The following is a 24,361-nucleotide window of genomic DNA, read 5'->3' on the forward strand; positions in this document are numbered from 1 at the left end:
TAACTTTGAGGTTGTCTAGAAATAGGGCCTTGATTACCACAGCTCTGCTGCAAAGAATGGGGCTCTGCAGCCCTCTAGAGCTCTGACTTCTCTCCTGACCAATATTTCTCCCTTTCTTTCTGGGACACCTTTGCCTTGTTTTCTTCTTTGTTCAGAACTGCAAAAAGGAACTGTTTGTTTGACTATGGACTTCCTTTTTTAAACTCCCCCACTGTTCCAAACCCATTGCCCTCTTCCTCTCCCAAAGAAGAAAGGAAAGCAAGCCACAATAATACTTGTGTAAATTTATGGCCACTCTGTAATGTTTAATCACATCTACGTGACTGGGGCCTTCAGAGCAGGCGTACAAGTTCAGCGCAAGGTGAATCTTGTGTGAGATAATCTGAAAGTTCATTCAGAGGTGAGGGCAGCAGCCTCTAGCAGACAGCGAGGTTAACAGGAGGTCACCTGCTCCACCCTCCCCCCCCCCTTTCTGGTCTTCTCCTCTACAATGTGTAAACAAAAGGGAAATGTAACTTCCAATGAACCTGGCATATGTTGTGCTCACACTAATCTTGGCCCAGCCAACTGTAAACAGTCCAATCTCCTGTGACAGAGCCTTTCCACCCATTATTTGCCTGTTAGAGATGAAGAAGCGCTACAGGAGATTGTAAACCAGCGCTACGTGAGCCAGCTCCTGGAACCAATCTTGGGAAAGCAGGGTTAGCACCAGAGGTGGTGTTTGCTGCCAGGCACTCAGAGCTGGGCCAGGACACCAACCTTCTGTGGTGCTCTCAGTCCCAAGTCAGCAGGCCTCACTGAGCTCCTTCACTCCCTACCACAGAGCTAACAAGCAAAGACAAAAATGGACATGCCCTCAAATTGCTCACAGCTGAGCGGCGAAAGTATCTGTGATATAACTGAAACAGGAGGATGGACAGGAGCTGTGCTGGCATCAGAAAGAGCTGAGGACAGTGTCTGCACAGGATGCAGACACTGCCTCCACTGTAGGGCTGTGCTTAAGTGTTCAGCCCAATGCAAGTTTATCCATTGGGTGGAACTCTGTAGCTCAACCCACTCGGCCAAGAGAATTCTAAGTATATAGAGGCAGTTTTTAATGCCCAAGGTTAGGAGTATTCAACAGCTGACCCTGAACAGCCTAAAGAAAAAAATAGGGGTGTAGACAACCCTCACTTATCATCAGCCCTGTGCCCAGAAGTCCAGAGCTGCTGGGCTAGAACTAATCTATATGAGGAGAGACTTCTGCTGTACTTCAGGTCTAACTTCTTGCAAATGGATGCATAATGGGTGCTTCCAGACTAGACTGGATGAAGGTTCAGCAGATTGTCCTGGGCAGGTATATTAGTCAGCGTTTCTGTTGCTGTGATGAAACATTATGACCAACAGCAAGCTGTGGCGGAAGGGTTTATTTGGCTTACACTTCCCCATCATAGTCCATCACCAAAGGAAGTCAAGGCAAGAACTCTAGGCACCTGGAAGGAAGACCTGATGCAGAGGCCATGGAGCAGTGCTGCTTACTGTCTGTCTTCCCATGATGTGCTCAGCCTACTTTCTTATAGAACCCGGGACCACCAACCCAGGAATAGCACCACCCACAAAGGTCTGGTCCCTCCCTGCTTGATCACTAATCAAGAAAATGCCCTACAGCCACATGTTATGGAGACATTTTCTCAGTTCACATTCCATTCTTTCAGATAACTCCAGCTGGCATTAAGTTAGCATAAAACTAGTTGGCACAGCAAGTATTTATCTTGAGTTAGCCTCTAGAACTCCTTGCTCATTAGCAGCTATACATAAAGTATAGAGTTTCACCATTTAGCTGTTGCTGATGGTAAAGGAAGTCAAAAGTACTGAATATCTAAAAAGGCACACCCTTTAGCTATAAAATCTCCATGGTATTATGTTTGGTACCTCTCTGGGATCAGAAAATAGAAAACACTCTCTCTCTCTCTCTCTCTCTCTCTCTCTCTCTCTCTCTCTCTCTCTTTCTGTGTGTGTGTGTGTGTGTGTGTGTGTGTGTCCTAAATTCCCATGGGTCTAGATCTGTGTATAGGTAGAAGCAGAGAAAAATAGACTGATATGAGGGTTTTATAGTCTTCCAAAGGATACTAGGCCAAATAAATAGCTAGTAATTTCAGATAGACTATTGTACCAGCAAATGAAATGGGTCCCAGAGACTGGAAGAAGGTTTTTCAAGATCTCTTCAAAGTATGAAGGATCTGACAGGAGAAAGGAAAAGACGTCTTTCTAAATCAGAAAAAGTATAAGTAAGGTGTGGGGATGCTGCTATCTTCAGTGTCTGTACTGTCATCTTTGCTGGTGCAGGCTAACATTTGCTAGATGGCAGGCTCTATGGAGCACTTCATCAAGCCAAGTTATTTCCACTTTAAAGAAGTTGGTAATGGGCCCAGAGCACATGAATTATGAAAAAGTATTAGAGGCATGAGCTGACTGCAGCCCCTAGGCAGAGTGTCAGAGATGGCCTCAGAACAGCTTTCCAGCATAGCATAAGGGAAGGCTTCATGGCCACCTGAACACCCTCTATCTCCAACTCAGAGTTGTGAATCATGTAGGGACAGGAACTGAAAAGCTAATGCAGAAACTTAGGTAAAGATGACATCTTCAAGTCAGAAACATGGACTGTCATAATATGGAAAGGACTAGACAAAGGGACTAACTAGAATACGATGGTCATTTTCCAGTTTTGTCTTGGTCTGTACTTTGTGTTGACTTTCTTGTAGACATGAGAGAGACCACAGGTGAAAGTATAAACTGTTCATCCTTATAGTGTCTAAACTTGGGATGCTCTCTTAAAACCTCTATACTGATGACCTGGCACTTGCTGAAGTCCTTCCTTGATGGAACTCAATTCCCAGGAACAAGTCATGTGACAAATGGTAATCTTCAGAGTGTCCAGATGGCTCTGGTCCAAAGAACATGGACAGGATGGAAAAGGGAGCTGTAGCCTGGGTGAGAGCCAGGGGCTTGATTTGCTGTTACATTGAAGCAGAAGTCAAAGAGGTTCCTGTCCCTGTTAAGTTCACAGAGGGCAGTGGGACCTTTGATTAATAATGACACCTCTGTGGTGGCTATGCTGACAACTGTGATAGCCAACATTCAAGTGTGCTTTCACTTACTATACCTCTTTTCACGTCCTAATTTGATGGGGACAGGTTTTTTTTTTTTAATTGGATATTTCATTATTTACATTTCTAATGTTTTCCCCTTTCCAGGTCTCCCCTTCAGAAACCCCCTATCCCATCCTCCCTCCCCCTGCCTCTATGAGGGTGCTCACCCACCCACCTACCCACTCCGGTCTTCTTGCTCTGGCATTCCCCTACATTGGAACATCAAACACCCTCAGGCTCAAGGGCCTCTCCTCCCACTGATGTCCAACAAGACCATCCTTGGGGGACAGGTTTTAACAGAAATTCATCAAATTTATGATTCAGAAATCCCTAGTGACTTAATGAACCTCCATAATGGGCCATGCTCTAATGAGGAGATAATAAATATACCTATAAAATGCTGGATCAAGATCCTCGTACCTTCAAAAAGTATACATGCTTACTGCTCCAATCACATAAGAAGATAGATTCAGTTCTCGTGCAAAGATTTTTTTTCTCAGACTTCTGAGAACAAGTGGTTTAAAACTCTCCCATTCCAAGTTTCTTCTTTCTCCCAATTTCTCCTACCCAGCTCAGTTGCCGCCTAGCAGGCATGTTGCTCCTAGGAGAATTTCAGAGGCAATATAGTCAAAGAAGGAAGCCCTGAGAGCAGAGGTTATCCTGTCCTGCCAACTGAGCCTTCCATTCCTTAGAAGAGTCTTTGAAGATGGATTCAATCCTAAGGATTCTAAAGTGGGAATATAACCCTCACTTCCTACTGCAGAGGAGGGATGGCTTGTGTGCATTTTCATTCTGGTCAGCACAGGCTTCCCCACTGGGTCTTTAGTGTATGTTTCTGTGTGTTCTCTTCCAAGGATAGAAGGACCCTTTCAGTCTACTCACTCAGGTCTAGGTCTGGACTGATACCTGCATTTTGCCTGTGTCACTTGCTATGAATCAAGTTCAGGAGTTGCTTACAACACTGGCCTGACATTTTTACATCATACAGTGTGGTGACAGTCTTCTTACCACACTCACCTAACCTGCTATCTGCCCTGAGTGCCAGCAGACATTAATTACATCCGCTTGCCACTCAGAACACACTTGGGCAACTCTTCACCAGAAACAAGCTGAGAAGTACATTGTAGTGTGCTTTGATATTCTTATATCCTGGAGAGTACTATTTAACATTTAAATGAATAAACAAATTTGGACTGATCAAAATGGATAGGTCTAGAAAATATAAGGATGGATAAAAAGGTAACTTGTGGAAAGTTATATTGGTGTGTGTGTGTGTGTGTGTGTGTGTGTGTGCACGCACATGATATAAGAATCCATAGCAGATGCCAAGTAGTCATGAAAACATGTAGTGTGAAGACATAGAGATGGGCTACTCTCACTTTTCTTCCATGCTTATGTAGAGTAGACAAACTATTGGCATTTATTTATTCTCTAAGGGCAACATCGATTTTATGCACTTTTTGTAGTTTGGGTTTTTTGAGACAAGAGTCTTGCTATGTGTAGTCAATGTTGGCATTGAACTAAGATCCACAAATGTTAGTATTATAGGCATGAGCCTCAACACTCAGCATACTTATTTATTACTTAATTTTAAAACAGCAAGTAAAATTCCCTGTCATTCTCTGTCACCTCTCTAGATATCTGATATATCTATATATAGAAGATAGATAGATAGATAGATAGATAGATAGATAGATAGATATCATGTTCTTAAGTATTTCAGTTCTCTACCAGTTGTTTAAGCTATATTTTTTAGACAGATAGGTTAAACAAAATCAGGGCTTGAGCTGTGGTTGTAGCTCAGTCACAGTGACTTTCTGGACCTTAGTCCCTTCCTTCCTGAAGGAAAGGAAGAGAAGGAATGGCACACTTCTTGCAGCTCCTCATAAGCACCATTAAGTCATTTGTTTCCTAGAGGGGCTTATTAGTTTAGCTACTTGGGGGTGAATATAGTGCTGAGCTAAGTTGTATAGAAATCTAACCATCTCAGTCAGTTAGTTTCCCAGTAGAATCTTTGGGAAGTCTGAGTTGGCATTCCTGCCTCCCCTGGGGGTGGCTCAATACAGCTGCCTTGTTGTTCTTACTTACTAAGGCCTACTAGCTACATTAGGTAAGGACCCTTGGTTCTACAGTTTAAACTCACCCTATCCCCCTGCACTCTCCATGTGTGGGCTTCCATTGTTTCCTGGGGCTTTACTGGTTATCTCCTCTGTTCTAGGCACCTCTCAAATCCCAGCTCTTGTAGAGACTAGGCAAGTTAGGTGTCTCTCCAGCTCTTAGCACATCCTAGAAGCCTGCTTAGTATCAAGACTTAAATACATATTCCCTCACTAATTGTGTAGCCATCTGATTCCTTTGTTGTTAACTAGTGAGTTACACTATATGCTAGCCATATCAGAAGCAAAAGATGGACAGAAAAGAACTCAGAGGTTATTGTCTACTTTTCTGGAATGCAAACAGTTATGGGACAGGGAAGAACCTTAGCCATTGTTATCTTTTTTTTCTCCCAGATGTAAGTTGCATTATAAAAGGGTGTCACTTGGAGTTAGAAACTTTTAAATTAAAGATGACACCCTCTGTTTACTAAATTAATGATCTTGGGTGGGTCACTTAACTCTCTTATTGACATCTATAAAATGGGTCATTGCTGACTGTCACAGAATTGTTGAAAGACTCTAATAAAATCATCTATGTAAGCATGTACCACTGCATCAATGCTCTGTAGGATCTCAGTAGACAGGCAGAACCTTCTCTCTGCTGATGGTCTAACTAGACATAGCCTGAGAAGTCTTCCTGAATGGTCCTTGCCAGAAGGGTTAAGAAGTGATATAGGGTGCACCACGAACTATTTTTGGACATCAGCAGCTCAGCAGGTGGGTAGGAGGAAAGACAGGTGATACTCTTAACACTCAATATTTAGCCTTGCTAACGAGGGCTGCAGAGCTAAGCATGAGAAGGCACCTGGTGGTACTGTCTCCTCTCTGGGCTATGTTGTTGAGAACTGTTTAGAAGTTTCATACTGCTGACCCAGGAAGGATAAGGAGGTGTGACATTGTTGGAGGAGGTGTGTCACTGGGGCTGGGCTTCGAGATTTCAAAATCCAGTTAGCTTGCTCTCTTTCTGCATCATCCTAGTGATCAAGTTGTAAGCTTTCAACTGCTGCTCCAGCACCATGTCTGCCTGCCTGCCTTATTGCTCCCCACTATGATGGCCATAGATTCACCCTCTGAACTATAATCCCCAATAAACTCTATATTCTATAAGTTGCCCTTGTCACATTGTCTTATCGTGACAATAGATAAGTAACTAAAACAGCGTGAATACCATAGCACTCATGTGGAGGACAGGGGACAACTGTGGGTGTCTGTTCATACCTTCCACCTTGCTACTTGTTAATGTGCACCAAGTTTCTAGGGATTCTCCCATCTCTACCTCCTGTTTCAGTGCACCCAGGTTTACGTGGGTTATAAGGATACCAACTCAAGTCCTCATGTTTGCATGGCAAGACTCTTACCCACTGAGCTATCGCCCCGACTCATCAATCCATGTTTAATCCTTCACAGGTTTCATTTCAGTTTATTAAATGGCAACAATACCTATGAGTGTTGGCTTTTCTGAGCATTAAGTACCATAAGTAAGCAAGATACATACCTAGCACTTGCCATGTGGTAGATGTTCCCATTATCAGGTCTCTCTGCTCCTCCTACTTCTGTTCCTTGGCTTCTATTTGTTGGTTTGCTTACATTTCCCTGTTTTCTTCCCTCTAATCTGACAGAACGGAACTGTCAGTCTCCTGAGTTTTTATTCTTCCTCACTGGGAATTTCACATACAGAACTTGATGTCTAGGTGTCACCTTTGACTCTCAAGGGCAGGTGCTAGGCTAGTTAGAACTTTTTAGCAAGTTGTTTTACCACCTGTTTCCAAAGTGAGCTTGAGGAAATATGAACACACACATATAATTAAATTATATTTAATTTAAAATAATAATTAGTAACTAAAATATAATTAGCAACTATAATTAAAAGGAAGAGAAAATGTCTTAACGCTATAAGGATAACATTCTAGCATTCCCAGGAAGTAATGCTAATGTACCGCAGGTGTGAGGGGAAGATTCCTTATGAAACTGAGGTTCTCAGAGGAGCGACAGAGAGCATCTCTTGGTTCTTTTATCAGTCTATTGATTAGTTCCAGCTGTTGGCAGTGAAATTCCAAATTCAGTTTTATTCAGCTCTACCTCCTCAAATGAGGAAACTAAAAGGTTGGAGAAGCTAGCACTCACTAGCCTTCTGGCCAGACCCAACTATATTTCCTGGGTTGTATTTATTCTCAGCTTACCAGTGTGTAAGAGCATTCTCTACTATCTTTTAGTATTCGGCATGTTTTCTTAGGCCTAGAGAAAGTGCCTGGGCTGGGATTTGTAATTGTAACCCACAGAAGGTCTACAACTTTTTCTTAATTTACACATCTATGAAAAGGACCAAAGCCATTCATTATGACTTTATATGATAGTTTTCTTGCTTGTTTTGTTTTGTTTCTTGAGACAGGATCTTATTATATAACCCAGCCTGTCCTGTAACCCACTGTGTAACCCATACTAGCCTTGAACTCATGATCCCCACTTTTTTAGCCACCAAAGTGTTGAGATTGCAGGTATGCTCCAAAACACATAGTTATAATAGTTTTCCTTGTATATTCTAGCCAGTTTCTCCAAACTTTTCATTGAGCACCACTATTGGTAAAATAAAATTCAAAGATTTGCCATTAATGTATATTTATATTTATGACAATTTATTAATCAACTATAGATGTGAGTAAATACAAAAGATATCCTAATCCACATCTTACTCCCACTGCAGTTTGATATAGAGCATTATCATCACCTTTATAGACCTCTGTGTATATGTGCACACATTGTATATGTGTGTGCATATTTACTTGCATATGCATACTTAATGCTAATTAATATTTCAAGGTATGTATTTTTATATAGGCTAAGAAGAGTTCATCACTCATAGCTCTGGGTATAAATCATATTTTAAATATATTTTCTGATCATTTTAACTGTCAGGACTGTTTGTCACATCCAATGGATTTGACTTTCTAAAGCAGGTGATACAGAGTTTGTTTGTGGTTAAGACTGTTGAGTTCTGCCATTGTCTTGATGCTTGCTTCTACTTACACTGTCAAAACACTTCTATCTATGGCCCCTTTGCAGAGATGCTCCTAAATCTGCTCGGTTTTGGCTGGGGAATGTGTGATAGTTGAGTTAGCAACTCAGTAATGGAGTCCCTAACCCAAACAGTAGTATACTGGCAAGGCCCTGCCTTTGTCCCCTCTGAAAAATGAGACACAGCCACTGGGCAGCATCACTAGGAGTGTTTAGTACTAGTGCCCTCCAGAAGCTCCTGTGGGCCCAGCTAGAGACAACTGTAAAGGCACTTTCAGCCTACCTATCTTTCCCTTGCTCTGCTAAGATAGCCTTAGAAGGGAAGGGCCTAGAGAGGCAACCTAGAAACAAACATCTATCATTTATCATTAAAGTAAATAAATATTTCTGGACATATTGTTTTCTTTCAGGAGAAAGTGCTGTTGTTTAGTTGTCACTAAGACAAAGCTTCCTGATGCTTACATGCAAGTGGTAGGGATATGGGAACAGTAAGAAACCAGCCACACACCCATGACTTGCTTTTTCCCTTCCCTCTTCCTGCTGAGGGAAAAGGGGGTGGGGCAGACCCTTCTAGAAGCTCCTGGAGCCAGCTTGCAGCATGGCCATTGTCTCAAGCTTTAAGTAGAGAGCCCAGGAGGGTTCTCTAGTCCCAGTTTTGTCACCTGTGAAAAATCCAGAAGCCTCCTCTGGGTTGCTGTGAGCCCCTGTATATTGTCCATCTTGGTGCCTCCTGGGCTTCTGTTTCTGCAGTAAGCTTGTAGCTATCTAGTTGTGCTTTGATACATGCAGAAAGAGGCAGGAGAGAGGCTGGCCAGCCTGCCAGCCTTTACTCAAGCATCGGGAGGGAACCAGAGATCTGTCTAAACTAGACAGCAACAGCTTTGAAAAACCTCCTTACTCAGTATCCAGGTCTCCATAGTTACCCAGGACCATTAGCAATGTCTTTTAGCCCTTCACATACATGTTCATTAAATTGCCTCTTTTCCAGATCTGCCTCTTAACTAGCAGCCCAAATTTCTCCTCCTTTCTCTGCAGATGCTTCTGTATCTTGAGGGGCTTGCCTATAATAATGAGATTCTTACCTCCTCCTTGTGATTAAATGTCTTGTCTTTCTTTTCTTTAATTTAATAGATATGAGAGATATCACATCTTGAGAGACAAAACACACACACACACACACACACACACACACATAAACTGCCCTTCTTGACCTGGATCTAAAGCTAGACTTCCCTGAAAAGTCCAAGAGTACAGCTTTAGGCTTTCCTAGCATGTGGTAGCATTTGTCATAGCTACTGGCCTCAACTTTTACTACACAGAAACAGCCATAGATAAGCTAGTAAACACTAAACTTCCAATAAGACTTTATTTTTTAAAAGGGGTGGGGGTAGTGATTATAGTTTTCCATCTGCCCTAGAAAATATCAGGGAGCATTCTTGATAAAAGCAAGTAGAGAGGCTGCCAGCTGAAACTCGGTGCCCTTAACATCAAGGCCATTTGTCCCTTGCTTTCTTTCTCCTAGTTATTTCTAAAGTACTCTCAAGAGACAGCCTTGTCAGCCTCCTCGCCTGGCATCCCCTCACCCCTGCCAATCCCCACATGTCTGGTTTGGGTCTCAAAGCCCTTCTTATGAACTGGGCCATCTTCTTAAAGCATCTTCGTGTGCATCACTCTGCATCTGCTCATTTACCAGCCTCAGTTCAAGTCTGGACATGGCATCTCACCATCTTCCCTGTGCAGTACCCAGCAGGGCCTGCTACATTGTTGGCAGTATGTTTGTTAAAGTCATTTGTTCCTCTTCTGACATTTGCCCAGATGTCTGTATCAGGAAACATTTCTGAGGTCACGCAGGAGGCAAGCCAAAGCTGTTCTTTGAATTGTATGGCTAAGGGCATGGGGTCAGGGGAAATCCTGGCAATAAACACAGATGGGTCATGGTCAGGTCTTCTGTTCAGCAGTTTCTCTGCCGGCTCTCTCTGGGTCTGCCCTCAGCTGTTGATAGAAGCATTATCTGTGGTCAAACTCTCAGTTAGGGAACCCTGGGCCTGTATTTGTTCTTACTGTGTATGCCCTGCTGCCTCCTGAAAAGTACCTGTATGTCGTAGATAAAGAAAAATGCCTTATGATGATGCGATGGGTTCATCCTGTCAGGCTGTCAGGGAGCTGGGGACTCCTGCCTAGTGTTCCAATGGTCCTGCTCCTTTCTGTAAGGAAACTGCTTACAGAAGGTACAGCATATTTAGAATTTTGTGGGGTTACATAAATATCTTGGAAAACATGCTAACATTATAATCTTGTACTCTATCCTGTTTAGCATGAAGAATTCTTTTGGATGTTTATAAGGTACACGGTCATGTTTTCCTTTCACCTCAAGGACAGTCCTGCTTGCAGAGCACAGTTTTTACAGAAATCAGTGGGCCTGTTCAACAGAAAACTTGTCAGCAGATCAAGCTATGAGAAGCAGAGTGTGGGCTCCTGTCAAGGTGTCCATTGCTGTATATACCTACCTTTGTTCCTACCATTCTTTGTTCTCTGTGGAATCTTTACAGCATGCTAGAAGGAGGAGATGTTACCAACTTGAGGTTGGGCCTATGCTATCTAGTAGAGCCTGTGCAGCCATGACCAGCATCCTCTTCTGCGCTGCTCATGGGTATCTTCCCTTGGAACCCTGAAGTTAAATAGTCAAGACTGGGCTCTGTCCCAGTATGGATGCCTCCCCTCAGTTTGATGCTTCCTTTGTCCTCAGGCAGTCTTCCCCTAGTGCCAGCTGGAAGGACCCTAGCTTGGCCCACTTGTCAGATTGGTTTGGGAAAACACGAATTGTAAGTTTGGCCCATCATCTGCCCAATGTTGTTGCTATAAAATGTCAGCTCACCTATTGTAATTCCTTTTAATATGTAGTTATTGGGAACCTGGCTAGGAATCTAGAAGTATATTGTTCAGTGCTGTGGAGAAATAACGGGATATATGTCATTCTCACCCTTAGGGAGCTGCTACTCTCCCTGCAACAAAAGACCTCACAAAAATAACCTAAGCAAGATGCAGATGCATTGTTTTCTTTTGTGGTCTATCATCTCTTAAAAATGACTTCTAGTTTATTTAAACACACACACATACACAGAAACACACACAGTGTTTATATGCTAGATCATTAATTAGAGAAAAGCTTCTAGATGTTAAGTTCAAATATAGTTCCATGGGAGGAAAAGTACAGGAGAGTAGCTATGGGGTGCCCTTCATATTAGAAAAAGTCGAGTATGAAAAAATACATGTGCTTGTTCTTGGCTCATGGTTTGAGGGAACAGTCCCTCGTGGCAGGGAAGGGGCGATAAGAATGGCTCTGGCGTGGCAACTGGGTTGTGAGGCAGCTAGTCACATTGACCCAGACAGGAAGCAGAGATGATGGTGCTTGCCATGCCTTCCTTCCCTTTAGGTTCATTGTGGGCATCCAACTACACATATGCCAGGTCTTCTGTGTGGAGTTAAACTACTCTGGAAATACACTTACAGATACAGTGAGGTGATTCTAAATCCAGTCAAACTGACATTGAAGATTATTAACATCACATCCTGGGAGAGGAAGTTCATAGCTGAAGAATTAGCAAGAAAGGCAGAAAGCATCCAACAATCCTTGTTTTCCGTGAACTGGCATAGTAACTAGCTGAGTCCAGAAGTGGTCACAGGCTGTACCCTCTACCAGGCTTTCTGTGTAGTTCTTTCTGCCCAAGAAGTAGACAGGTACCCAGAGAGCTTGATTCAATACTAGATTGTAAAGCTTCTTTGGGATTGCCATCTTTAGCCACAGCAAGTCATCTACCAGAATTTTAGTATCTTTTGTGCTGAAGATGTGTGTGAACTAGTCACACTGCAAAGGTCAGCAGACCCTGCATTATCTTTACACTGTCCCACCCCAAGGTCTTTCCTGGAACTTTGCATTTGTCCTGCTGTTAGAACCTGGCTTTTCTCTGTCTAGGTAGCTACACCTGGAAAAAGATTTTGCTTTTCATGCCTTTGGATTTTTCTAGTCTCTCTCAGCTACAAATGCAAAAAAGAAGGTCTTTAGGTTTGGCCTAGCTTCAGAGGAGCTCCTAACTTGAAATCAGTGAAGATTTAAAAACAAAGAAACGGCTACAACCTCTTTGAGAATGCAGGTCAGGAAACCATCCGTATTGTTAAATATTACTTGACTCTGCCTCTCTCTTCTCCCTGCCATCCTGAATCAGAATCGCAACTTAATATTAAGCAAGAGGAAGGCTCAAAATAATGAAGAAATATAGCATTCAGCAAAGCAAGTTCTCCACTTAGTGTAGCTGTTCAACATGGGCTTCTTCTATGTGCTGTCCCACATATGTACACATTTTTATATACTAAGGAGTTGTTATTATGATTTGTTGTGTCAATTTGTATAACTTGTGAAATATCACAAACTGCTATAGGAGTTTAATTCTCCTGTTCTGAATGAATATCCTAAACAAATTATCCGTTTGAGATCAAAGTACCATTTAATGATGGTTGAGTTCTCCATTGATCAAATTAGCTCTAACTTATCACTGTGTCCTACTCCAGAAATAATTGGTATTTAATCACCCAGGTTGGCAGTGAAATGCTCCCCAAATCTTATATGTGGTCTGTCAACTCTTAAAAAACAAAAACAAAAACAAAAAAAACACACAGTGTTTGTATGCTAAATCATTGATTAAGAAAAAGCTTTAGGTGTTCAATTCAAATATAGGAGGAAAGGTCCACCTGTGAAGGTGTGCCCTTCATATGAGAAAGAGGAAAGCATGAGAAAACACATCTGCTTGTTTGTCCAAAAACAGAAGCACAATAAAACGAGCTGTGCTACCTGCAGAGGTAGATGGGAAAGGAGCAGAGAGAATGGAGAGTGGGCGAGCCTACACTAATAACTCCAGAATGATGACTGTAGTGGATTGTAAGTGTGAGCAGAGAGGCCTCACTTCTGTGCTCCCTGTGTGGCTTTCACTTCTAGAACTACAGCCTTATTTCATATGCCACAAAGTGAACAATTGAAGTTAAGCAGAATGTAACTGAGTGCAGACATAGCAGGAAGAAGGACACCCAGATGAAAGTCATCACAGCAAATGCTGAAAGGAAAAACTTATCTCAGTGGCTACACACCCAGGGCTAAAGCAAGCGCCATGTCCAAGCTCTGAGCTCTGGTTGGTAAACCTGTGTCTGACAGCGGTATGTGCTAGAAACTCTGAAACAGTTTATGCTAGAATTGAAGAAGTAAGCCGACTACTGTAACGACCTTTTAGAAAAAGAAGTAATTAGTCAGGAAGGGGGGCAAGACTAGAATGGATCTGAGTGATATATTGGACTTGGAGACCTCAGTGTGGACTTGTGACCTTGCTACATATGCACCCATGAGTAAAGTGGGACGGGTGGATACACACATGCTTTCTTTAGCTCTGTTACCAAAGAGGCTTTTAGTAAAGCATCCCCCAGCAGAAAAAAAAAAGTGTACCCGGTGCAGATCTTGGCTTCTAAATAACATTCTTCTTAAGAAAGCACCAAAGCACCTCACATAAGAGATTGGTTTAAGGTTGGAGGCCATGAAAGATAGAAGGTGAGCTTGGAACATCTCGGAGAACCTGAAAGGAAGTATTCAAAATAGAAAAGAGTCAGGTCAAAAATATAGACCAGTGCCAAAGAATCCCTAGTAACTAAAGCTGAGACAACAGACAACAAAATAATGACTATAATGGATTACATCCTGCCATAGTAAGTACACAGAAGGTCATACTGATATGTGTGATTAGATAAACAGTAGGGAGAAACAGCGCTTTTTCTCACAGAAGATTTGGAATTAATAGCTTGAAAGGGAGTAGAACAAGTAGAAGGTCCTATGGACAGACACTACAATAAATATTGTCACAGGCAAAATCTGCTCAACAATGACAGGCCAAAGCCTGGGGAGAACCTGAAGATTTACATAGTTTGAAACAATATCTCCCTCAAGAAATCTGTTAATTATAAAGAGAGAAATGATGATGCTACCATTGAGATACCTTTCACCTTTGTATGACCTGAACCAAGCAGTCAAGGTTAATATTGACATCACTGGTAAGGAGGGCCATGAGAATCAGATCTGTCTGATTTGCTACATTAAAAACAACGGAATGGGGGTTGGCTTGATGGCTCAGTGGGAAAGGGAGTTGGATCTACAGAAGCTGCATGGTAGAAGAAGAAAGCCAACTCTCACAAGTTGTTCTCTGACTTTCACACAGTGCTTGACGTGTTCATACACAAAACAAACAAATGTAAACTTTTTAAAATAACACAATAAAATTACTGTGATTGTTTTGCAAAGAAAAAACTTGTAACTCAATCCAGGATATGGCCCCCAGAGGAAGACATGATGTCACTTGTGTGGAATTCTAGTTGGAAATACATACTGTAGATATGAGAGGGCATCTGACAAAACAAAGATGAAGGAGCAGTAGAGATGAGGTCTCAAATATGGAGTGGTGGAGATACAGTCTTCAAAATAAGGAGCAGTGGAGATACAGTCTTCAAAAATGTCAATATCATATAAGAAAAAGGCTGTGGAAAAAGTCCAGATGAAAGTCAACTGAAAAGATGTTAGATAAATGTACTGCCTGATCCCAAACTGTCGAGGACAGTGGGTTAACAGCAGTAAGGCTGTCAAGGACATTAGCAAGTCTACAAAATGGGAATATAGGGAACACCAGTGCTGACTGACTGTGGTTGAAGTTGCATTGTGGCCTTGGGCAGCACCTCCTCATTTGTTCATTGTTGGATTCTGAGCTCTTTAGTAAGTAGAGCTTGGTGCACAGAAAACTCATGATAAGCATTTTCAAGTGAGTAAGTGGGTGAGCACTATAGATCCTGCATTTGAGATCAGTCCAGAATAGTGTCTCCATAGGCTGGCCCTTGAGGCTCACTGCCAGTGTGGAGTCTCAGCAATGGGCTTGTGCTTATGGTGGGAATTACTCTATCATTTGACATGTACTTAGTTGTAGTGTGGCCTGCAGCTGTTCTTACCTTTGTTACATGTCCATTTCTATATTTCAGGAGTTAGCTGGTAGTAAAGAATAATGAGATTTCTGAGATCCTGATTTCCCTTGTCTGTTTGTTTAACCCTTGGTATGGGGATTGGGGTATTTTTCAGCTATTGGACCTCTTTATTCAGTGGGATTGGTCCACATACCTTGCCGACTATGGACAGCCCAACTGCAAGTATCTCCGGGTGAACCCTGTGACAGCTCTGACCCTGCTTGAGAAGTGAGTATCCAATCCTGTACTCTGTGTGGGAGGTGGGCAGTGGAGTAAGGGGTATTATACAAGACCATTTAACTGTTTCCAGTGCTGTCAGCCATCTTGACCATTGTATTTGGCAGTCAGTCATAATTCTTACTTAGCTCTAGCAAACTATAAGTACAGATCACAATGGAATTCTATATCGCTTTGTAGCCTAATTAGACAAAGTGTCTTTACCTAAATAAGACAAGATGTAAGATGACTTAGTTTGGGCTCAGGCCAACATGATAAGCAGAGGAGTGTGTCCCAGCCTTTGGGGTTTAATAATATGTCGAACACATGCCTCAGAAATGTGGTTTAATTGAACTAGATTATGCAGCACCACACATCTTAAAGCTAGCCAACATGTCACCCAGGTATCAGTATATACTGCAACCTGGCTCTGGTTGAGAAATACCAAGCCAGAAACTAAGACCCATGTTAAGAGGTTTTTAAAGCAAATTAGACTGACTAGTCAAAGATACCTGTATCAAGGTGGTGAAGAAAGCTCATGTGTATGGGCAGCCAGGCATGCTCCAACCCTAGAAAGACAAGGGCTGGAGTACAGAAGGTCAGAATAGATCATTAGGGAGGGGAAAAAAGGAATGAAGGTGTAATATCTTTCTTACTAGGGGTGGGGGATTGGAGAGTGTACCAAATGTGAGGGGAAGCAAAGAGTAGGCAAGAGTAGGACGTTGGGCACTGTGTGTGAAGCCAAGCAATATGCTGAGAATTGATGTTTTCATGTTAACTTTCTCCCATGGTTCTCTCTCCCAATGATTTTCTTTTCTAGGATATCTAGAGAGTAAGTATATTATTCACTTAGGAATTTTTCATCAGTTTGAGGCAAGTCCTTCCCATTTCCCATCAGTGATGACAATAACTAAACTAAAATCCTGATCCTGTGAGTGGTCTCTACCCTGACAAACTAACCTCCTAAACTAGCCTGGTACCACCCAGTAAGCACTTCCCCTTTCTTTCTTTGTTCATTACAGAGCTTTGGTTTACCAATTAATTTCAGGGTGGGAATAATGGCAGGGGCTTTTCCATCAGCACTGGGGAAAGGATCTCTTCCATTCAGCTTTCTGGCATGCTTGGTACTCTTATTGGCACAGAGTCTGCAGTTCAGCCCTGACAGAAGAGCTGCTAAGTAAATCCCAGTTCCTGGGGACAAGGCTTATGACTTCAGGGTCTAGAGCCTACATATCCCATGAGGAGTTCTCATCAGAGATAAACCATGTCCAGAGTTCTCATGATTCAGTAGAAATGGGGAGACAGTCCAGAGTTTGGCCTGATGCTCAGTCATGTCTCTTGGGATCCTGTACTCTTCTTTAGGTGATGTCTCGACATTCTCACCTAGCAGGCAACAAAGCTGTGTGCTAAGTCCTAGCCATCAGTAGACTTGAGCTCTTTAGCTCCAAAATTGGAAGGCAAAGGCTCCCCAGGTCACTGGACTCTTCATCTTCCAGCCTCCGATGAGTTCCTTCTCTCCTCTGACCTGGTTCTGCTTCCCCAGAGGCAGCTGCTCCCCATGCCTGCTAGTTTCTCTTTCTAAATCTGGCTCTTCGTAGTAAGGCAAGACAGAAGAACCCATAGCATTGCCAGTACTATCTAGGAAAAGGCAAAGTCCCTACGTCACTGAAAGGTGGACTGCCTAAAGGAGGAGAGAATGCTAGGCTTTCAAAAGATAGGAAAGGGGAGGAGTCACTTTAAGTTTTGACCATTCCTGGATACAAGCCACCATGCCGTCAGCCTTCATAGCACCTGAGAGCACGATTCCAACCAAAGGCTTCGGTGGCCAAGAACTATTTGCCTCTTGGTTTTTCTCTTTCTCCTGTAGAGTATAGGATCCTCCCCTGGAGCTATAGGCCATCTCTGGACACACATTTCAGTGCTGCTGCAGGAAATTATAACATCAATCAAACCAAATGTCCTGCAAATGTAGAAAGGGCTTCTCTGTTTCCTCTTTGCTGTTGGTTTTTACGTTGTTTGGATTTATAGCTTATCCAGCAAAAGGAAGAGGATTCCTTCAGGATAAGCTAAAACCCTGCCAGTTTCACAAACATAATTGTGCAACTAGTGTTTAAGATAGCAGGCTGTACTCACCAGGGCCATAAGGACCATTGTGGTCTCTTTCCAACCCAGTCAGGTCATCTGCCCTCCTTCCTAGCCTAGAGCAGGCTTCCAAGTATGGGCAGGAATTCAGTGCTGGATGGAAAACTCCAACCTGAAAGAATTACTCTGAGCTGAGACTAGGGAGAAAAGTCATAGTTAGCTTTGGCTGTCACTGTCAGAGAGTGAGACAGCTGTGTTTCCTTGCCACTGAGAATGCTCGTATAAACTATATGTATCCCAGTGGATATATAAACATAGATGAACTCACACTGGGCCTAGTGTATAGCATACAAGATGTAAATTGCATTTGTGGGATCCCTGTCTTTTGATTCATAGTCTCCAACTATACCCCTCTTCAAAAATCTGCCCACAAAGGAGAAGAAAAGACCCAGGATTGACCAAAGACCTTTGGAAAGTATGCCCGGAAGTAACGTAGACCTCTGGCCTTTCTTCCTGTAGCCCTAAGAACAGGGAAGTCAAGGAGCCAGTTCAGTTCTAAGAACAAAGGTGTCAGCCAGCTCACTTCACTCATGCAAATTAGGGTATATAGAGGCTAGACCAGAGTAAGCCATCAGCGATGGATTACATGCCCTATACAGAGAACAGCATAGTCGAAGGCTCTGTCACTGGTGCCTTGGCTGAACCTAGAGACTGCAGTAATGTCAATCTGGTCTTACTTTCTTTTACCCTGCCATCCTGGGAGGGCCATCCACCTGACATAGCTATCTATCTTTATTATTTCTGCTCCATGAGTGTCAGCTGCAGAGCTTTAGCAGGACCATAACACAGATCTGAGATTGTATAGGACCACTGAGAGCTTAGGCTCTCTCACACAAAGTTGGCTTTGTTAACTGAGAGGCTGGCCATCCCTTGAGAACCTGCTTTCCTTAGCACTTTGCCCACCATTGTACCTGGCCATTTTCAGGAGACCAAAAATGAAGTGTTGACTTCATTTTTTCAGGGGCAAGAAAGAGTGACCAGGTAGAGTCAGGGCTCAAAGATACACAGTGGCTCTTACAGTCTCTTGCAGTTAATTTCAAGACAATATTTTTCTGTCTCACAGTCCAAATTCCATCTCTTAAGTCCCAACAGACTTATGAATTAAGTGTACCCCAGACATTTTTAGACTGGCCAGCAGAGTTGTGCCATGTCTCAGACATTTATAAAGGAGCTCATCTGAAGACATAAGAGAGGGAGGTGTGAGGATAAAGACTCTTCAAAGCCAGCTCTTGACCAAAGGCAACTGTTGTCAGGATGGTGATGGGTGCCTGATAGACAGGTCCATAATGAGTAGGTAGCTGGACAACGGAAAGATTCCCGACTCTTCCACTCTGGGTAATGGTTAAGATTCATCTTGCCATCTTGCTACTTCCTGCTTGTCCTTTGTCTGGACTATCTCAAATACCTTGCCATCTTTCTCTCCTTCTCTGTTTAGGATGAAAGATACTAGCCGCAAGAATAACATGTTTGCACAGTTCCGGAAAAATGAGCGAGATAAGCAGAAATTGATTGACACTGTGGCCAAGCAGCTCCGAGGACTCATCAGCAGCCACCACTCCTGAATGTTGGCCTTGGGCCCACAGAGGCCACTTGCTGTAGCCAGTGGTCCAGGATCTCCCCTGGGCTGGCCCTGCATTTGTGCATTCTTCCTCAAAGAGAGCATATGTATTTTTTTATTAACCCCTGTACAGTTTTCACATAACCTTTCCCTATAGTAAGAGAGGCACAAGAGTAAGCAAGAACCAGGGCTTAGGGGAAGTTACTGCTACACTTTCCTGGGAAAGCTACACTGTCAGTGCCAACATGGTGAGCCACATCTTATCCAGTGCTCCACGAATTTAGTGGGTACCTAGCACTGGGAGTTGAGATGAGAAAGTAAAAGGATAATAATATATATCCTGTTTGCTCTCAAATATTTGCTTAAGTACATAAGTAGAGCCTGGCAGGCATGACTATGTAGTATGCCAAAGCCAGCCTCAGTTTAGGATATCTATCTGCCTTGCTGGTTGAATTATTGGCTCATGAGAGTGTGGCATGTGGCAAGATGACAGTTTCACTCTGGTCCCATAGCTTGCAGTTTCATTAGTTTAGGTCTTGCTGAGCCTTGTGGGGAGAAGGGTAGTTAGCTGAAAAGGAAGTTGCCCCACTAGGTGAGTCGTTTTTCTGAATCTTAAAAAGCCAAGTTGGGTCAGGACTCCAGTCCCCATGCCATTCATCTCTGTCTCTTCTTTAAAACCATAACTCTTGGTTCAGAACATAAATCAGCAATTCTGAAGGTCCCTGAGAGTCTCACACTCACTTCCAGCAGCATCTCTAAATGCCCAGATTCCCTGACGTCTGAAAGTAGCCTGGGTGCCCTCACCATGGGTAGAGCCTCATGATGTGTGAGATTGCATACTCCTGTCTTGATGACAGCCTTACAGCTACCATCTTTAAAGAAAACATCCCAAGCTCTACACCCTTGGGCACAGCCACCATAGGACTAGATGTTTCTGAGAATGGATCTATCACCATGATGTAGACAGGGTCAACTGTAGCTAATGGATTATTGCCTCTGGCCCAGCTGTCATCAACTAAATAACATCACAGAGACAAGGCTTGTCTTGTTCAAGCCCAAGGCTCCCATCTTCTGAGCTGTCCCTTAGCCTCACCTAAGAGTGCTTTCCCGAAGTCACATCTCTGTTTTCTGGAGTGTGGGCTAACTATAGACTCCTGAGATCCTGTGAAGGCATTCCTGTGAAGTTGGCCAGAGGGAACTTTGCACTGAGACACTTGTAGAAGCTGTTAGCCTGACTGCTGGTAAGAGTATAATTGCATTGTGGAACACTGACCAAGATGCCACAAAAGTGTTTCCAGCTCCAGTGAGGAGCGGAGAGACTGGTCAAGCAATCTCTTATTACCTTTGTCAGCTATTGTGTAATTCTGGAACAGCTGTACTTCCATATCTCTTAGCCCACCACAGCCTACGCCATCTTGAACACACCTCACCCTTGCCATAGCAATCTCAAACACCAACAAGAAAAGTACACCACACAGAGGTACAGCTTTCTACAACTGGAGAGAACAAGCTACTCAGGTGTTCTGCATAAGCCTTCAAGTCTCATCATCAGGCTACATAATGGCCCAGAGGTTCAGGAAGAGAGTCACAGAAGAATACACAAAACTTACTAGCCAACAGAGAGCCCGGGCCTGTGGGAAAGAAGACACAAGGAGATCTCTCGAAGCCCTCTGTTTGTGAACAGTGAGAAGTGATTCCACAAACCTGACTGAGAAGGAAGGAAAGGCCCTTTCTTCATCAGGGCTTGTCAGCCTTCAGTGTAGAGTGGGCTGTCACAACATTTGTCCTTTGGGGACACTTTTAACCACTCCATCTTGCTGCCTGTCTAGTTGCCACCTCTGTCCCAAAGGAACTGACATGGATGGAATGAAAACCATGTGGAGGAACAGGGCCACTCTGCCTTCCTCACCAGAGTCCTGCTGACGGGGACTCTCATTCAGTCGCAGAGTGTGTGAGGATGGCCACCTGCCTTTGCCCGCCTCTTCGTCTGCTGTGCTGTTCTCTGACAAAGCGGCTTGCTGCTTCTGAGCTGGGAAAGTGGGGATCCACAGAGTCAGGGGGCTATGAATTGATGAGGTGGGACTTTTTTTTTTTCCATTTTATCCTTAGGCCTAAAGCTGAGCTGGCCTTGAAGACTTGAGCACAGAATGTGGGCTGGTAGGCCTCAGACTCTGTGACCCTACCTCAGATGCCTGCAGACCACATTCCTGCAGAGTTTCAGGTGGGGTGAGAGGCTGCTGCCTGGAAGTCTGCCGCCTCCCAACCAGATCCATAGCCCTGTAGACAGTCTGGTTTGTGAGCCTTGGTTAAGCAGGGGCTCACTTATTTTTTATCATTCATGAGGGAAAAATATAACAAAACAAAACAAAACAAAACTCTCAATACCAGGTAACACTGGCGTGGGTGGAGAAGAGCAGGACCTGCATACAGGAGCCCAGAGTCCCAGTTAACAAAAGCAGTATCTCCCAGTGACTCTGTCAGGCCTGACAGTCCGTCCAGCTCTATGGCACCCAGCTCAGCAGGTCCCAAGCCCAAGGGTGGCAGTGGCCAGTTTTCTCCTTAGACCTCTGAGTGCAGGCTTGGGGGGCTTCACCACGCCTCCTTCAGCCTGCTTTTGCTGTGCCCCTCCCTCCACCCCTCTGTTCCTTCTCTCTTATTCACCTGCATTCAGGTCACTCCTCTCTGACATGTGGAAATCGCCTTTTCGTTTTGCACAGTTCCACGTTTGTGGGAGAAAAGCAGTGCGATCCATCTGTACCTCCAAAAGGAACCTTGTCCTCTCGTGCTCTGCCGCAGGCTGCTGCGTCAGGGGCTCCTCTGTGGGAAGAGCATGAGTAACCCACTCCCCTGTGCACCTTCCTCTTTTAACTGCTATTAAACGAGAGCCTACATACCCGTTGCAAAAGCCACTGTGTTGTCTTGTGAGATTTTTCTTCTCATCCCTTTTGCTCAATGTGTCTGTGGTTTATGACAAATACTGGGGTTTATGACAAATACTGGATAGCAGGCAGCGTGTCCCCACTGAGCTGACTAAGGAGCAGAGCTAGCAAGAACCTGGTAGGAAGAGGCTGTGTTGTGACCTCTGGTGTTGTTAACATATCTAACTGGCACTGGTATAGCCACCAAGAGAAGTATATTGAAGCTCCTGGTTTATGTGGGGTGCTGGGGTGAGCTGTTTACCCACACTGTGGGGACAGGCTGCAGCCAAGCAGGAGCGATGCATGGTTATCCAGAGCAAAGCTAGCCTGCAGAGTGGAAGCTGAGCAAAAGGCAGTGTGGAGAAGAGTCTGAAAGAAAGTCCGGTGAGAGAGCCGGTGCTCATTAGCATGGCCTTATGATGTAACTGTAGGACACCACAGGACTGCTTGAGATACTTCAAAGCTTGAAGTTGTCCCTAGCCTGTTTTGTGCTGGGAGGCAGTAAAGGACCTTTGGGCACTCTGCAGCCATGGTGAGTAGAAATGTTCATGCAACAAGACCAACCTGCTCACCCTCAGAAGAGGCTGAAAAGAACACCAAGCCACCAGTCTCACACTTTTGTGGGCTTTGCTGCCAGAAGACCAGGACTTCCATTCCTTCTATTTAGCCCACTAGCTGGATCATCTTTTTTAAAACTTTTTATTGGCTCTTTGTGAATTTCACATCATGCACCCCAACCCCACTTATCTCCCCCTCCCCTCATACTCACCCTCCATCCTTGCAACCTCCCCTCCCCAATAGAGCATGTGCTGCTCAGACAAGGTTCAGGGCCTGATCTCCAGAGTGCTTCAGCGGGTGAGGGACAGAAACAACTTTCCAGCTTTGATGACCCAGGAGCCAGCTCTCCAGCCTGCTGGAGGGATCTGGAGAGGGGTCATCTTTCTCCTGCCCATGTCACCACACAGCAGACAAGTTTCAGAGCCCGGCTGGATCCTCTTGAACAATTAATTTGCTAGCTCAATAGTAACATTAGAGTGATGGTTCCTAGTTTTACAGAGATATTGTAAAATGCAAGAGCTGTGAAGGCTGTAGAGCCTGGCCTGACATAGCCATGCACTATTGAAGGCCTCCCTTGTTCTCCCTTCCCTCCAGTTTACAGCATGCCTCTCAACTGAGCATCTCACCGATGTGCCCATAGCTACCTTAGCTCCTGGCTTCCTTCCCAAGCCCATCACAGGGCTGGTAGGAAATAGAGACTTCACATACCTCTGCAGGGCCCAGGCCCACCAGCTACCTGGTTCTGAGTAAAGGCAGCTTTCAAAAGCCTGCCTTCAGTTCTGCCTGGAGCCTCCTCTGCTCTCACTTTGGTGCCATAAAATATGCCTCCTCCTGGTAGCATGTAGAGGCAGAGGTACAGTTTCCTTGAAATGTGGGTGCGGATGTGGTGTACACACATTGATGTGTGCACATGGGCTTTCATCTACCCATTCTTTGTTTTGAGAAGGTTTGTGGCTTTTGTTCAAAGTGTAGAGAAAAAGACATGATTAAAAACTACAAATGATAACCAAATCCCTTTAAAGATTCCCTTGTGAGCCAACAAGGCTCTGAGCCATCAGTTTCTCTTCTTGTCTCCCTCCTCAAGTGCTGGCATATTTTGAAGACTAGTACCCACCCTTTTCAGGAATCTCAGTAGAAATCCAGGTCACTCCAAAGACCAGAACAGCTTTGTTTCATACCAGGATGTATATTGAGGGTCCAGAGGACTCTGTACTTTGGGTACAGAGAGATGGCAAAGGGTCTGGTGAGGCTATTGGCCCGTCTCAAAGCTGCTACCGCAGGGCACCTTCCACCATCTCTGAGCTCCAGCTGCAAATGTCCAGCCGAGGAAGGACCAGCAGATACTGTGGGCCTGATTCACACCAAGAGATGTTTTCTCACAGCTGGGCATCTTTTTCCATCAGCAGGCAGGGGAGAACCAGAAGGGTTTGTGGGAGATGAAGCAAGGAGAGAAAGGGCCAGGCCTTCCCCTAGAGGCCTCATTCTGAGGTTAATGGGCAGCATTTGTGGGGAATAAGAGAGCCTCCAAGCCCAAGGGACCAGAAGACAAAGGCGCTTGAGGAAGTGCAAGGAGGAGGAGGAGAGGGGCCAGGACCGCCATTGTGTGGGAGAGTCCCCCCTCTATCTGTTTCA

At 44.2% G+C, this 24,361-nt stretch overlaps 1 protein-coding gene across 1 annotated transcript in view; it reads left to right on the forward strand.

Moving 5' to 3' along the window:
• Positions 1-22,162, forward strand: part of Exoc6b (exocyst complex component 6B) — a 456,105-nt gene extending 433,943 nt beyond the window's left edge. Inside the window, exons 21-22 of the mRNA XM_021164559.2 lie at positions 15,453-15,565; positions 19,131-22,162. Coding sequence (XP_021020218.2) covers positions 15,453-15,565; positions 19,131-19,257 — 240 coding nt within the window. The 3' untranslated portion in view covers positions 19,258-22,162. The remainder of the gene's footprint in view (positions 1-15,452; positions 15,566-19,130) is intronic.
• Positions 22,163-24,361: the final 2,199 nt, after the last annotated feature.

The sequence above is a fragment of the Mus caroli genome, unplaced genomic scaffold, assembly GCF_978045245.1.
Source record: "Mus caroli unplaced genomic scaffold, Mus_caroli_1 scaffold_7, whole genome shotgun sequence".
Classification (NCBI taxonomy): Eukaryota; Metazoa; Chordata; class Mammalia; order Rodentia; family Muridae; genus Mus; species Mus caroli.